A 16623-nucleotide genomic window follows, 5' to 3' on the forward strand; every position below is an offset into this window, starting at 1 on the left:
TCCACTCCGGTGTGCTTGCCTGGAGAATCCCAGGGACGGGGGAGCCTGGTGGGCTGCTGTCTATGGGGTCGCACAGAGTCGGACACGACTGAAGTGACTTAGCAGCAGCAGCAGCACAGCAGAAACATTTATGTATTCCCCATTGGTGATTGATAGAAAAGTTGATTGTAGAGATAAGAGTGTCCTATAGGTCTGAAGGAGGCCATTAGTGACCAGAACAACTACAGACCAGAGTTTCCTAGCGTTGACATTTATTGACATTTGGGGCCTGATAATCCTTTGTTGTAGGGGGCTTTCGTATGCTTTGTAGGATGTTTAGCAGCATCCCTGACCTCTACCCTCTAGATACCAATAGCAGCCCTTAGTTCTGACAACCATTGTCACATATACCCAGAGGCCAAAGAAGGGCAGAATTGTTTCTTAAGAACTTCTGTTACAGGCTGATGATGGGGGCTTCAGAGCTGGAGTTGTTTTAGGAAGAGGACAAGTGAAGAGTCTGGGAGTAACAAGGAAGACACCCAGCCCGATCCTGAGTCCAGTAGTACGAGACGTGTGACAAGTAAAAAAGAAGGTGATTGCTATCTGAGAAGGCTACAGGGGATTGCCAGTTGTAGTTCAACTAGAGCAAGAAGGTACAATGGACATTGAGAATATATGTTCAGAATAGGAGACTTTGCTGATGACTGGGTACAAGTTCTAGAGGGTAGACAGAATGGTTTCAGGAATCCAGTAAGAATGAGAGATGGGATCTGGAAGGGGATAATATAAAGACTCAAATGGATTGATGGACATGATGAGGTAGTTTTGATAGTCTCAAATTAGCTTTAATTGGTTGGGACCCTGACTGTTGGGTGGGAGCAAGGGTCTTAGAGCATATAGTTCAGAGGTCACATATTCACTCCTGCCACTGGTGTGTGGAGGCTGTATAGAGCATTGAGATACTGGGATCCTTTCTAATACCTGAACTTGAAGCGTTCCTGGAGGAAATGAAAGTATGTGCTGCTCTGAGTGAAGGAAATAAAATGTGTGTGTAGAGGTAATTGCAGTGTAAAGGAATAAGCTGAGTCCCCACTGTCAGTAGAAAACTTGAGAAACACAAGTTACAGTAGACATTCCCCCAAACTAGGCAAGGCATATACTGGTTTTGAGATTTTTTTGCTGTTCTAGAGTGAAATGCGAATATTAAGGAATATGAAATGAGTTTTTCTGACTGAGCTTTATACTAGTTTTTTTTAATGCTTTACATTTTATTACCCTTGTAATCCTTATGAGATAGAATATACTGTTAATAATTTTTATTTTCTACTCTTTGAGGTTAAAATATACTTTAAAAATACAAGATGGTAGAAGTATACGATAGGGACTTGGGGGGCTGTTCTGATCTTCACAGAATAAAAAGTTGGAAACCATGTATTTTCAATCAGTTCAATTCAACAAATACTATGTGCCTCCTCTGTACCAGACACTGTGCTGGTCCCTGGGATTTAAGGAAAACCAAGCAGGCATGATCCCTGCCTATGTGGAGGTAAGAATAGATGGGTTGTAAATAACCTCCATGCAGCCCATTCCAATAAAATGTATTCCTGCAGATATTTGAGTTATTGGTATTTTTATTTTGTGTTATAAATAATAGAGAAGTGCACATCTCTAGTTAACTTTCTTTCTGAGGCTAGGTTCTCAGATTCCGTATTACCCTTTAAGGCATCTTTTCTCATAACACAAATGGTCTTATGAAAATATTCTTTGAAAAAAATCATTTATAATAACCTATACAACTTACATTGACTTAATCCTGTTCGTTAATTTTAATACAGTTTGTAGATGTGAAAAAACTACGACTGAGATAGCATAGCCAATTGTAACCAAGGCTTTTGTTATTGTTGTTGATGATGATTGTTAAAAACCACAGCTTAGGAAGCTTCCTCCAAACTTTAACTCCTTAATAGTTATACCCTCTACCTCCACAAGATGGAGCAAGAGTTCTAGATGAGAATTTCAAGTTTAACTTGAAATTGGAACTTGTTTTTTATATTAAATATTTTTGCCTGAAAATCCAGAACATTGGTAATATTTATGTAATTCACACAGCTTCTCTGTGTGTCAGAGGATAATTGTCATTTAATATGGGAAAGACACTCTTCTGATGAAAAACTTAGCAGTGTGCCTTTCCTTTATCAGGATATAAGAAGCAAAATAAGTAATTAGAAAGTCATGATTCCTTTTTATTATGTCTTGGTTGCAGTGACTATGGTTTTCATTGTTGAACTGCAGTGAGTTTTAGGCAAATGTAATGGGCTTCATTTCATCACAGTGTCTTGTCTTTTAGTTGGTCTTTGTTTTTTTTTCAAATCTTGGGTGCCGTGTTTTCGAACCCTTGGCCCTCCACTACTGACTCATTAGATCAGAATTTATACTAATATACATAAGGACTTTAATAAAGTTCATTTTGTACGTACCACTCAAGAAAAGGAAGTCATTTCCAAGTTCAGTCAGTTCAGTTGCTCAGTCGTGTCCGATTCTTTGCGACCCCATGAATCGCAGCACGCCAGGCCTCCCTGTCCATCACCAACTCCCGGAGTTCACTCAGACTCGAGTCCATCGAGTCAGTGATGCCATCCAGCCATCTCATCCTCTTTTGTCCCCTTCTCCTCCTGCCCCCAATCCCTCCCAACATCAGAGTCTTTTCCAGTGAGTCAAGTCTTCGCATGAGGTGGCCAAAGTACTGGGAGTTTCAGCTTTAGCATCATTCCTTCCAAAGAAATCCCAGGGCTGATCTCCTTCAGAATGGACTGGTTGGATCTCCTTGCAGTCCAAGGGACTCTCAAGAGTCTTCTCCAACACCACAGTTCCAAAGCATCAATTCTTTGGCGCTCAGCCTTCTTCACAGTCCAACTCTCACATCCATACATGACCACAGGAAAAACCATAGCCTTGACTACACGGACCTTAGTCAGCAAATAATGTCTCTGCTTTTGAATATGCTATCTAGGTTGGTCATAACTTTTCTTCCAAGGAGTAAGCGTCTTTTAATTTCATGGCTACAATCACCATCTGCAGTGATTTTGGAGCCCAAAAAATAAGGTCTGACACTGTTTCCACTGTTTCCCCACCTATTTCCCATGAAGTGATGGGACCGGATGCCATGATCTTCATTTTCTGAATGTTGAGCTTTAAGCCAACTTTTTCACTCTCCACTTTCACTTTCATCAAGAGGCTTTTTAGTTCCTCCTCACTTTCTGCCATAAGGGTGGTGTCATCTGCATATCTGAGGTTATTGATATTTCTCCCGGCAATCTTGATTCCAGCTTGTGTTTCTTCCAGTCCAGCATTTCTCATGATGTATTCTGCATAGAAGTTAAATAAGCAGGGTGACAATACACAGCCTGGACGTACTCCTTTTCCTTTTTGGAACCAGTCTGTTGTTCCATGTCCATTTCTAACTGTTGCTTCCTGACCTGCATATGGATTTCTCAAGAGGCAGGTCAGGTGGTCTGGTATTCCCATCTCTTTCAGAATGTTCCACAGTTTATTGTGATCCACACAGTCAAAGGCTTTGGCATAGTCAATAAAGCAGAAATAGATGTTTTTGCGGAACTTTCTTGCTTTTCCCATGATCCAGCGGATGTTGGCAATTTGATCTCTGGTTCCTCTGCCTTTTCAGTATTTTTGCCTTGAGAACCCCATGAACAGAATGAAAAGGCAAAATAATAGGATACTGAAAGAGGAACTCCCCAGGTCACTAGGTGCCCAACATGCTACTGGAGATCAGTGGAGAAATAACTCCAGAAAGAATGAAGGGATGGAGCCAAAGCAAAAACAATACCCAGCTGTGGATGTGACTGGTGATAGAAGCAAGGTCTGATGCTGTAAAGAGCAATATTGCATAGGAACCTGGAATGTCAGGTCCATGAATCAAGGCAAATTGGAAGTGGTCAAACAAGAGATGGCAAGAGTGAACGTCGACATTTCCAAGTTAATATAGAATAAAAGGGTATTAGAAAAACATTTTGTAATAACTCATTTTCTTTTTTTTTAATATAAATGTATTTAATTGGAAGCTAATTACAATATTGTAGTGGTTTTGCCATACATTGACATGAATCCGCCACAGGTGTACATGTGTTCCCCATCCTGAACCACCCCCCCCACCTCCCTCCCCATCCCATCCCTCTGAGTCATCCCAGTGCATCAGCCCTGAACACCCTGTCTCATGCATTGAACCTGGACTGGTGATTCGTTTCACATATGATAATATACATGTTTCAATGCCATTCTCCCAAATCATCCCAACCTCGCCCTCTCCCACAGAGTCCAAAAGACTGTTCTATACATCTGTGTCTCTTTTGCTGTCTCGCATACAGGTTATCATTACCATCTTTCTAAATTCCATATATATGTGTTAGTATACTGTGTTGGTGTTTTTCTTTCTGGCTTACTTCACTCTGTATAATAGGCTCCAGTTTCATCCACCTCATTAGAACTGATTCAAATGTATTCTTTTTAATGGCTGAGTAATATTCCATTGTGTATATGTACCACAGCTTTCTTACCCATTTGTCTGCTGATGGACATCTAGGTTGCTTCCATGTCCTGGCTATTCTAAACAGTGCTGTGATGAACATTGGGGTACACGTGTCTCTTTCAATTCTGGTTTCCTCAGTGTGTATTCCCAGTAGTGGGATTGCTGGATCATATGGCAGTTCTATTTCCAGTTTTTTAAGGAATCTCCACCCTGTTCTCCATAGTGGCTGTACTAGTTTGCATTCCCACCAACGGTGTAAGAGGGTTCCCTTTTCTCCACACCCTCTCCAGCATTTATTGCTTGTAGACTTTTGGATAGCAGCCGTTCTGACTGGCATGAAATGGTACCTCATTATGGTTTTGATTTGCATTTCTCTGATAATGAGTGATGTTGAGCATCTTTTCATGTGTTTGTTAGCCATCTGTATGTCTTCTTTGGAGAAATGTCTGTTTAATTCTTTGGCCCATTTTTTGATTGGGTCGTTTATTGTTCTGAAATTGAACTGCAGGAGTTGCTTGTATATTTTTGAGATTAATTCTTTGTCAGTTGCTTCGTTTGCTATTATTTTCTCCCATTCTGAAGGCTGTCTTTTCTCCTTGCTTATAGTTTCCTTTGTTGTGCAGAAGCTTTTAATTTTAATTAGGTCCCATTTGTTTATTTCTGCTTTTATTTCCAATACTCTGGGAGGTGGGTCATAGAGGATCCTGCTGTGATTTATGTCGGAGAGTGTTTTGTCTGTTTTCTTCTAGGAGCTTTATAGTTTCTGGTGTTACGTTTAGATCTTTAATCCATTTTGAGTTTATTTTTGTGTATGGTGTTAGAAAGTGATCTAGTTTCATTCTTTTACAAGTGGTTGACCAGTTTTCCCAGCACCACTTGTTAAAGAGATTGTCTTTTCTCCACTGTAAATTCTTGCCTCCTTTGTCAAAGATAAGGTGTCCATAGGTACATGGATTTATCTCTGGGCTTTTATTTTGTTCCATTGATCTATATTTCTGTCTTTGTGCCAGTACCATACTGTCTTGATGACTGTGGGTTTGTAGTAGAGCCTGAAGTCAGAGAGGTTGATTCGTCCAGTTCCATTCTTCTTTCTCAAGATTGCTTTGGCTATTCGAGGTTTTTTGTATTTCCATACAGATTGTGAAATTATTTGTTCTAGTTCTGTGAAAATACCGTTGATAGCTTGATAGGGATTGCATTCAATCTATAGATTGCTTTGGGTATTATACTCATTTTCACTATATTGATTCTTCTAATCCATGTACATGGTATATTTCTCCATCTATTTGTGTCCTCTTTGATTTCTTTCACCAGTGTTTTATAGTTTTCTATATATAGGTCTTTTGTTTCTTTAGGTAGATATTCCTAAGTATTTTATTCTTTTTGTTGCAATGGTGAATGAAATTATTCCTTAATTTCTCTTTCTGTTTTCTCATTGTTGGTGTATAGGAATGCAAGGGATTTCTGTGTGTTGATTTTATATCCTGCAACTTTGCAATATTCATTGATTAGCTCTAGTAATTTTCTGGTGGAGTCTTTAGGGTTTTCTCTGTGGAGGATCATATCATCTGCAAACAGTGAGAGTTTTACTTCATTTTATTTCTTTTTCTGCTCTGATTGCTGTGGCCAAAACTTCCAGAACTATGTTGAGTAATAGTGGTGAGAGTGGGCACCCTTGTCTTGTTCCCGACTTTAGGGGAAATGCTTTCAATTGTTCACCATTGAGGATAATGTTTGCTGTGGGTTTGTCATATATAACTTTTATTATGTTGAGGTATGTTCCTTCTATTCCTGATTCCTGGAGGGTTTTTATCATAAATGGTTGTTGAATTTTGTCAAAGGCTTTCTCTGCATCTGTTGAGATAACCATATGGTTTTTATCTTTCAGTTTGTTAATGTGGTGTATTACGTTGATTGATTTGCAGATATTGAAGAATCTTTGCATTCCTGGGATAAAGCACACTTGGTCATGATGTATGATCCTTTTAATATGTTGGTGGATTCTGATTGCTAGAATTTTGTTAAGGGTTTTTGCATCTATGTTCACCAGTGATATTGGCCTGTAGTTATCTTTTTTTGTGGCATCTTTGTCAGGTTTTGGTATTAGGGTGATGGTGGCCTCATAGAATGAGTTTGGAAGTTTACCTTCCTCTGCAATTTTCTGGAAGAGTTTGAGTAGGATAGTGTTAGCTCTTCTCTTAAATTTTTGGTAGAATTCATCTGTAAAGCCGTCTGGTCCTGAGCTTTTGTTTGCTGGAAGGTTTCTGATTACAGTTTTGATTTCTGTGCTTGTGATGAGTCTGTTAAGATTTTCTGTTTCTCCCTAGTTCAGTTTTGGAAAGTTGTACTTTTCCAAGAATTTGTCCATTTCTTTCCAAGTTGTCCATTTTATTGGCATATAGTTGCTAATAGTAGTCTCTTACGATCCTTTGTATTTCTGTGTTGTCTGTTGTGATCTCTCCATTTTCATTTCTAATTTTGTTGATTTGATTCTTCTCCCTTTTTTTCTTGATGAGTCTGGCTAATGGTTTGTCAATTTTATTTATCTTCTCAAAGAACCAGCTTTTGGCTTTGTTAATTTTTGCTATGGTCTCTTTTGTTTCTTTTACATTTATTTCTGCCCTAATTTTTAAGATTTCTTTCCTTCTACTAACCCTGGAGTTGTTCATTTCTTCCTTTTCAAGTTTTTTAGGTGTAGAGTTAGGTTATTTATTTGACTTTTTTCTTCTTTCTTGAGGTAAGCCTGTATTGCTATGAACCTTCCCCTTAGTACTGCTTTTACAGTTTCGCATAGGTTTGGGGATGTTGTGTTTTCATTTTCATTCATTTCTATGCATGTTTTTATTTCTTTTTTGATTTCTTCTGTGATTTGTTGGTTATTCAGCACCGTCTTGTCAGCCTCCATTTGGAATTTTTAATAGTTTTTCTTCTGTAATTGACATCTAATCTTACTGCATTGTGGTCAGAAAAGATGCTTGGAATGATTTCAGTTATTTTGAATTTACCAAGGCTAGATTTATGGCCCAGGATGTGATCTATCCTGGAGAGGATTCCGTGTACACTTGAGAAAAAGGTGAAATTCATTGTTTTGGGGTGAAATGTCCTATAGATATCCGTTAGGTCTAACTGGTCTATTGTATCATTTAAAGTTTGTGTTTCCTTGTTAATTTTCTGTTTAGTTGATCCATCCATAGGTGTGACTGGGGTATTAAAGTCTCCCACTATTATTGTGTTATTGTTAATTTCCCCTTTCATACTTGTTAGCATTTGTGTTACATACTGTGGTGCTTCTATGTTGGTATTTATAATTGTTATATCTTCTTCTTGGATTGATCCTTTGATCATTATGTAGTGTCCTTTGTCTCTTTTCACAGCCTTTATTTTAAAGTCTGTTTTATCTGATATGAGTATTGCTACTCCTGCTTTCTTTTGGTCTCTATTTGCATGGAATATCTTTTTCCAGCCCTTCACTTTCAGTCTGTATGTGTCCCTTATTTTGAGGTGGGTCTCTTGTAGACAACTTATATAGGGGTCTTGTTTTTGTATTCATTCAGCCAGTCATTGTCTTTTGGTTGGGGCATCCAACCCATTTACATTTAAGGTAATTATGGATAAGTATGATCCCATTGCCATTTACTTTGTTGTTTTGGGTTTGAGTTTATACACCCTTTCTGTGTTTCCTGTCTAGAGAAGATCCTTTAGCATTTGTTAGAGAGCTGGTTTGGTGGTGCTGAATTCTCTCAGCTTTTGCTTGTCTGTAAGGCTTTTGATTTCTCCTTCATATTTGAATGAAATCCTTGCTGGGTACAGTAATCTGGGCTGTAGCTTTTTTTCTTTCATCACTTTAAGTATGTCCTGCCATTCCCTTCTGGCCTGAAGAGTTTCTATTGAAAGATCAGCTGTTATCCTTATGGGAATCCCCTTGTATGTTGTTGTTTATCCCTTGCTGCTTTTAATATTTGTTCTTTGTGTTTGATCTTTGCTAATTTAATTAATATGTGTCTTGGTGTGTTTTGCCTTGGGTTTATCCTGTTTGGGACTCTCTGGGTTTCTTGGACTTGGGTGACAATTTCCTTCCCCATTATAGGGAAGTTTTCAACTATTATCTCCTCAAGTATTTTCCCGTGGTCTTTCTTTTTGTCTTCTACTTCTGGGACTCCTATGATTCGAATGTTGGGGTGTTTAACATTGTCCCAGAGGTCTCTGAGGTTGTCCTCATTTCTTTTAATTCTTTTTCTTTTTTCCTTTCTGCTTCATTTATTTCCACCCTTCTATCTTACACCTCACTTATTGTATCTTTTGCCTCCGTTATTCTACTGTTCGTTCCCTCCAGAGTGTTTTTGATCTCATTTATTACATTATTCATTATATATTGACTCTTTTTTATTTTTTCTAGGTCCCTGTTAAACCTTTCTTGCATCTTCCGAATCCTTGTCTCCAGGCTATTTATCTGTAACTCCATTTTGTTTTCAAGATTTTGGATCATTTTCACTATCATTATTCGGAATTCTTTATCAGGTAGATTCCCTATCTCCTCCTGTTTTGTTTGGTTTGGTGGGAATTTATCCTGTTTCTTTACCTGCTAAGTATTTCTCTGTCTTTTCACCTTGTTTAGATTGCTGTGTTTGGGGTGGCCTTTCTGTGTTGTGGCAGTTTGTGGTTCCTCTTTATTGTGGAGGTTCTTTGCTGTGGGTGGAGTTGGATGGGTGGCTTGTCAAGGTTTCCTGGTTAGGGAAGCTTGTGTCAGTGTTCTGGTGGGTGGAGCTGGATTTCTTCTCTCTGGAGAGCAATGAAGTGTCCAGTAGTGAGTTTTGAGATGTCTGTGGGTTTGGTGTGACTTTGGGCACCCTGTATATTGAAGCTCAGGGCTATGTTCCTGTGTTGCTGGAGAATTTGTGTGGTGTGTCTTGCCCTGGAACTTGTTCGCCCTTGGGTCGTGCTTGGTTTCAGTGTAGGTATGGAGGCTTTTGATGAGCTCCTATTGATTAATGTTCCCTGGAGTCAGGAGTTCTCTGGTGTTCACAGGTTTTGGACTTAAGCCTCCTGCTTCTGGTTTTCAGTCTTATTCTTACAGTAGCCTCAAGACTTCTCCATCTCCTTTCAAAGACAATAGACTGTCTTTCTGGGTGCCTGATGTCCTCTGCCAGCATTCAGAAGTTGTTTTGTGGAATTTGCTCAGCGTTCAAATGTTCTTTCCATGAATTTGTGGGGGAGAAAGTGGTCTCCCCGTCCTATTCTTCCACCATCTTAGGACCGCCCCCTCCCCACTCATTTTCTTAAGGTTCATGACGTTTCTGTGTTTGCTTGATTGTATCTTTGTGGGGTAAAATTTGACTTTATTTCTCTTTTCTCCAGTATGGCCTATAAACTGATAGATCTAGACACTTAATTCCTCGCCAAAATAAAAGTTCCTTTTACTTTGCTTGGCTTTTCTTCTCATGTGGATATAATTCTCAGCTCTTCATAAATAGGTGTTACATATATTACCCAAATGTAATTTTTTAATATTGGCTCTGTCTATTTCTCTTGGACTGCTTTAGCTTGTGAAAGAAAAAGAAGACCACTGAATACTTACCTGTGTTTTTAGCACTTCCCAGTAGAATTTCTTTCTTTGCTTTTTTTTCCCCCAATGAGATTTATTTCTGTCCACTGATTTGTCATACCATTGTCCAGTCTTCTAAGTCAGGAAAATATGAATATCAGTAGAAATAGATTAGACTCTGCCATGTTAAAACTAATTCTGTTGTCTTTTATTTGTGTATAAATGTTCAGTTTCTTTAACATGATTGAGTACAGCACAGAATATTCTGATTTCCCAATTTTCAAGGCTAAAATTACTTTTCCTTATTTGCCTGGCTATTATTGCAAACAGTGGGAATGTTCTGCCACTATTATTTCTCAAAACTCTTAAATTCTTTTATTCTTTTAGCATTTTGTGTTTTAAGTATTCCATCAATACTTTGGTGTAATAATATGCTCTCCTATTTTTAGAGCACTAATTTTGCGAACAGATTACTTTGATTTTGAATGCAGTGTGTCATCCCCATGGAAATAGTACTTCACTAGAAATTCTAGTTCATAAAGCTTAGCTCTTCAGAAATGTTTCTCTTCTTCATTATCTTTGTTTTGTTACATAACTTTTAAAAATAAAGGATCTTCTCAGATGTAGCTGTTAACATCTATTTATTGTGCTGCTTCCTGTATGGATGATTTGTTGTGCAAAGGTGAGGTTAATATATGGATTGAGAAAAGGAATTAAATAGGGTTATGTTTATCCTATGATAATTTAAAGAGTCTATAGGAAAGGCATAATACTAACAATATAGTATACTCTTCTTTGTCAGTAGACTTATTACTTACTCTACCAGCAGTTAGACATCTACATATTTCACACTCTGGTGTTTTGTGTAATGGGGAAAATGCTAGGAAGTAAACTACTATAAAAAATTTATTCATGAAAGTTATAAGGTATGGTCTAAGGATATAAACACAGTATTAATGACCTTTTTCTATCAATAGGAAATTAAATTGTATTGACTACAGTCAATTTGCTAAGACCTAGAAGCTTAATCATTAAGCACATATCTTAGAATTAAGATGATTTTATCACAGTCATGGTAGATAATTTCTCCATATGAATTCTTTTGCTTATCATTCATTTACTCACTTATTGATGTCCATGTTTTCCCTAGTTCACTATTCCTCAGAATAGAGTTGAACCATAAAACGTTGCTATTACATGAAGGAACTAAAAAGATAACTTCATTAATTTTGTATGTTTGTTTTTTGAGAAGGGGGGAAGGGAATCAAACCTCAAGTAAGTAAAATTATGTGTACACAGGAAAGCTTAGCAACCACTAGTCTGACTGGCTCTTAGAATTTATGTGAAAGGGAATGCTATTATTATTGGAACTTCTGTTATAATTTTTTTTTTAATGCAGTTCATCAAGTAACAGATCAGACTATTAATATCCTGTAAGAGCTTAAAAATTATATTTAAGATTATGTTTGTTGTTGGAAACAATTCAGCATCAAGAGACCGGATCAAATAAATAGAGTCAAATATTCAACTACTGTGTAGACATGATAAAAATAAGATAGATGTATATATTCAGAGAAGAGCTCTAAGTACATTATTAATTGAGAAAAGTGAAATACTAAGTATATAAATATAACCTCATTCTTTACAACTTAAGGGATATTTGTTTACTGACATATGCAGAAATATTTTGCTAGTAGGATACACAAGAACCTTAACATGGTTTTATGTATTTTTTGAATTGTAATGATATGCATCTACTGCTTAATTAAAATATGTAAACAATTAAAAGTACCTTTTTGTAGTAAAACATTGGAAGAAGGTCTTTTAAATTTCAGAATCTGTATTTTGACCTTGGAAATAGTAGATAAGGCAGCAATAATCTGTGTTATTTTTATTGTTGTAGAAAACGTTCTTAAACTTAGAAAACTGTTACTTAAAACAGGATTACTCTTTCCTAGGATTTCCACTTGAACAGAGTTAACTTGGAAGAGTCTTCAGGAATGGAGAATTCTCCAGCTGGTGCTAGACCGAAGAGAAAAAACAAGAAGTCTTATGACTTAACTCCAGTTGATAAATTTTGGCAGAAACATAAAGGAAGGTAAATAAGAAAAACATTAATAAGTAAAAGATTCAACCCCTAAAAAAATGCAAAAATGTCACCTGACTTAATTAATTTGATTAAAAAAAATCAAAACCAGTCATAATGGTTCATCTATGCAATGAATAAGAACTGTAAATTAAATAGTCTAAGGAGCTGTGTCTTTATTGCTTACTTTCCTAGTTCTTATGTTGTTTTTGTTGTTTTGTGGGGATCACTTCCTTTAAAATATGTCCATTCCATATGATTTTATAGATTTTATATGTAGTCTTTAAATTTCATTTCTGTTCCAGTTGACCCTCTGTAGCACTATTTCTGCCTTTTATTAAGATTGGTTTCGGTGATCGGGAAACATCAAGGTGTGATTTACCCTTTTTGTTCCTTCGGACAAACCCAATTTTAGCTATCTGTGAAGAAAATACTTAAGCCTGAAAACCAGTTTTATTCAAAGTACATTAGGAATAATAGGTGAAAAAATTGTAGCAATTTGCCATTTGATTTATTATAGGCAGGTGTACAGATCCCATGTGTTGCTATGATCCCTTAATTGAGGGTATTTCATGAGCTCAGTAACTGCTGTGTAAGTTATCTAGTGGTATTATGGCTAGAGGAATCTTTCTAAAGAAACAGAAAAATCATTCCTCTGAAAGAAAAAGAATGTTGCTCATCAACACTTACGGAAATACAATGTTACTTATTATCATTTGGACTATTTGAACTGCTACGGTATATATATAGTAGCATCTGTCTATCCATCTCTATATATCTGTGTCCTTGAGTCTGCTTTCTTTTTGGTCTTACTTATTTTTAAAGAGAAGTAGCGTGTAGACTTGGTTCAACATGATGGGGCTTTTTTGGTGTTTTATTTCTTTTTATTTACACCTTTCTCTTTTTTTTTAATTTATTAACACTGGAAATCATATTGCTATAACAAATAGTTTTAGTGTGTCTGCAGTGAAAAGTCGCTGTCTTTCCCTCTCTCTGACTAATGCAGTTTTGGGTACTGTCGTAATTTTCCTTATTTTAGATGGTTTTCTTCTCTTTGAAATCCCATTGTCTACATTTCCTTTTAGAATAGTAAAGTATAAGAATTTACATTATTTATCAAGGATGCAAGATATTTTAAAGTTAACTTTAAAGATCACATTCCCTAATAGACGAAAGCTTAAATGAAAACAATTTTATTCACATATGGAAATTTTGAATATTTTCCTTAGACCATATGTTTAGGAACAATCTTAAGAGCATGAACTTTGTATAGTATGAACTTTAATTTTTTGTTCGGTAGAAATAGCCGCTGCTTTGAATATCATGCAATGATAGTAATACGGGCACAGACACTGGGAGACACCACAGAGTTAAAACAAGTGACCTAAATCTCTCTAGGCTTCATTTTCCTCATCTGTAAGATGTGGGATGGTAATTCTATCTATTGTCCTATTTCAGAAGGTTGTTGTGAAGATTGACGTAATATAAAGAAGTAACTTGCCCCAAATGATCCAGCTTTCATTAGTAAAAGCAGAATGAAAACCAGTTCTGGCAGATTCCAAAGTCCCTGGTCTTAACTGTCAATACTATGTATTTACCTTACAAAACTGTGGTCAGAATTAAATGAGACAATAGAGACGGATTCTTAGCATAGTATTTGGCATATAGCAGTAGTAGTAGTAGTGGTGTTAGTCACTCAGTGCTGTCTGATTGTGACCCCTCAGACTGTAGCCCGCCAGGTTCCTCTGTCCATGGGATTCTCCAGGCAAGAAGACTGGAGTGGGTAGCCATTCCCTTCTCCAGAGGATCTTCCCAACCCATGGGGTCTAACCCAGGTCTCCTGCATTGCAGGCAGATTCTTTACTGTCTGAACTACAGGGAACCTTGGCATACAGTAATCTCTCAGTAAATGCAGGCAGTGATCATTGTCTGTCAGCCCTGAGACCTAAAGGTACTAGAAATTTTAAGGATGAGCCAGAACATTTTACCTGCTCGCTGCTATCTTTTGCCAACAGACTCCTCTGGATCTCAGTTAGGGCCTGCACTTGTCATGTAAAACTGGACTGTGTTCCTCACAATCATTTCAGATTTTGTCATTTCTTTGCTGATCATTAATGAAGTGTTATCAAGTATCAGAGTGGAGGAATGGGGAAAAGTTTTTGTTTTATTGCTTGATGAGAAGTGACCATTTCTTCCTTAAAAGAGAGAAAGCTTCTGGCCTCCCCTAAGGCTGTAGATGAAAAATACTTATGTTAGGAACTATTTCATGGTCAACACATACTCATCTAGATAACATTCAGGATTAACACTGCATGACCGTTTCTACCTGAATTGCTCAATGATTCCAGATGAGTTGTATTTGAAGTCTATGGAAATTGCTGCTAAACTGAGGAGTTTAGCAGCTATACATACTGAGAAGATATCAGGGACTGAACCAACAATACTGGCCTACATTCTGTTTTTACCAGTGGTGTTCTACATATCAAATTTACAGATTTGAAAGTTTTTTTCACAGTTACTTATATGTAATATTTTTTGATACATGTTTGTAGTTACATGAACCCTTTGGCACTATGGGTCGTAATACTTACTTGGTCTTTGATGTACCATGGCTTCTCTTCCTTTGTTTTTCAGTCACTTCAATATCTTTTTATTTTTTCTAATAGCTAAAGGTGAAGAAAAATTGATAGTTAGTGAAAGGATAGAAATAAAATTTAAATTTGTTTATATATATAAGTATTATGATATACATTTTAAAGTAGTATTTAGAATGTAAATAGATATCACAAGAAAATGTAGTTTGATTTATCCTAATGTTTTCTGCCTAAGTTGTATATAAAATATATGCAAATATAAATAAGTATATTTAAAATAATCCTCATTGTATACGTTTCAAAATTCACACAAAAGTCAATCTTTTAATTTTGCACTCATAATTCCTCTTCTGCAAAACTGTTTTAGTCCATTCCCAGAAGTTGCAGAATCAGTTCAGCAAGAACTAGAGTCTTACAGAGCACAGGAAGATGAGGTTAAACGACTTAAAAGCATTATGGTAAGATTCTGTTTGCTTTCTTGCAAATATAAGGGAAGCAGGAGGACATCTGGAAGGAGAAAGAGGTTAACTTTTTTCCCTTATAAAAATTCAAGACCTTCCATTGCTTTAATGACAAAAAAAATTGTTCTCTTAAAAGATTGTTACATAAAAGATTTTTTTAAAAAAGAAATCTTAAGTTCTGAGGAGTAGAGGGAACATTAAAAAAAACTAATACAAATTTATGATTTGAAAAAATATATGTGAGTTTATTTTAGACATGTATGTTCCAGTGCTGCTCATTTTACTATACTTTGACCTCACTTCAAATTTCATCTCTATTTATTACTATATGTAGTGACCTGTGGCAAGTCTCTGGACCTATTTCTTTATCTGAAAATGCCGGATGCTTCCTTTTCAGTCATCCAACCATTCGTTAGATTGGTGGTGACTAGAATTTTTCTATAACTGTCAAGAATGCAGATGCTTGCTCCTTAAGAGGGGAAGATTTATTATTCTGGGTGACCTAAATCTTACTACTGTTTATCAGTGATCCTAGGAATATATTGATGAAAATCAGTGCTTTGGCTTGGGATTTCTGAGTAGTTACTAGGACCTCTTTTTCCTTCCCAGGGACTAGAAGGTGAAGATGAAGGAGCCATAAGTATGCTTTCTGACAATACTGCTAAGCTAACATCAGCTGTTAGGTAAGTAAGCAGGATATCCTCTTTGAAGTCTTTCTGTTGATATGATTTATATTGGAAGTTAAAAAATCGATAAATATTTTTCATGATAGGGAATAGTAATAGCATATACCTCTAAGTCCGAAGAGCTAATTGTATTTTTACTGTAGTCAAGCTGACTTGAGTTCCCTCCTTTATTCTTTTAATTTTTTTATTGAAGGATCACTGCTTTACAGAATTTTCTTGTTTTCTGCCAGTTACCAACATAAATCCTTTATATAGCAGATCATTTGTTTCTTTTACTAGTTAGAATTGTGTAATGGGAGTAATTTTGTCATTGAGATAGTATTGATGATAAGGTAAGGTGAGTTATTGTTAATTTTATCATTGCTACTGTTACTGTGTCAGATAAAGTTTAAGCAGTATCTTTTGGATACTTTAAATACCATCAAGGAGAGAAAGTTCCATGTTTTAGAAATACAGGTAAAATTTTCCCATTAATCTGATTTTATTCTAAACCTCCACGTTTTAGAATTAGAAAGTGAAATGATAGAATGATGATATTTGGGAGGCAGATTATTTTAAAATAAGAAGCATTTCAACTGTATTAAAGTGGTAAATACTGTATATGTTCAAGCCTAGAGATTAAGTTCAGTTGATAGTTTAACATGTAATTTTGGCCCTGTTTTACTATTCCAAGTTTCCTCAGAGGAAACACCCAGGTTTGAGTTTTATTAAAATTTATGTCATTTCGTTAGA

At 36.4% G+C, this 16623-nt stretch overlaps 1 protein-coding gene across 1 annotated transcript in view; it reads left to right on the forward strand.

The window, feature by feature from the left end:
* Positions 1–16623, forward strand: part of SCFD1 (sec1 family domain containing 1) — a 109206-nt gene that overhangs the window by 35159 nt on the left and 57424 nt on the right. Inside the window, exons 11-13 of the mRNA XM_068991605.1 lie at positions 12023–12162; positions 15112–15202; positions 15815–15888. Coding sequence (XP_068847706.1) covers positions 12023–12162; positions 15112–15202; positions 15815–15888 — 305 coding nt within the window. The remainder of the gene's footprint in view (positions 1–12022; positions 12163–15111; positions 15203–15814; positions 15889–16623) is intronic.

The sequence above is a fragment of the Capricornis sumatraensis genome, chromosome 19, assembly GCF_032405125.1.
Source record: "Capricornis sumatraensis isolate serow.1 chromosome 19, serow.2, whole genome shotgun sequence".
Classification (NCBI taxonomy): Eukaryota; Metazoa; Chordata; class Mammalia; order Artiodactyla; family Bovidae; genus Capricornis; species Capricornis sumatraensis.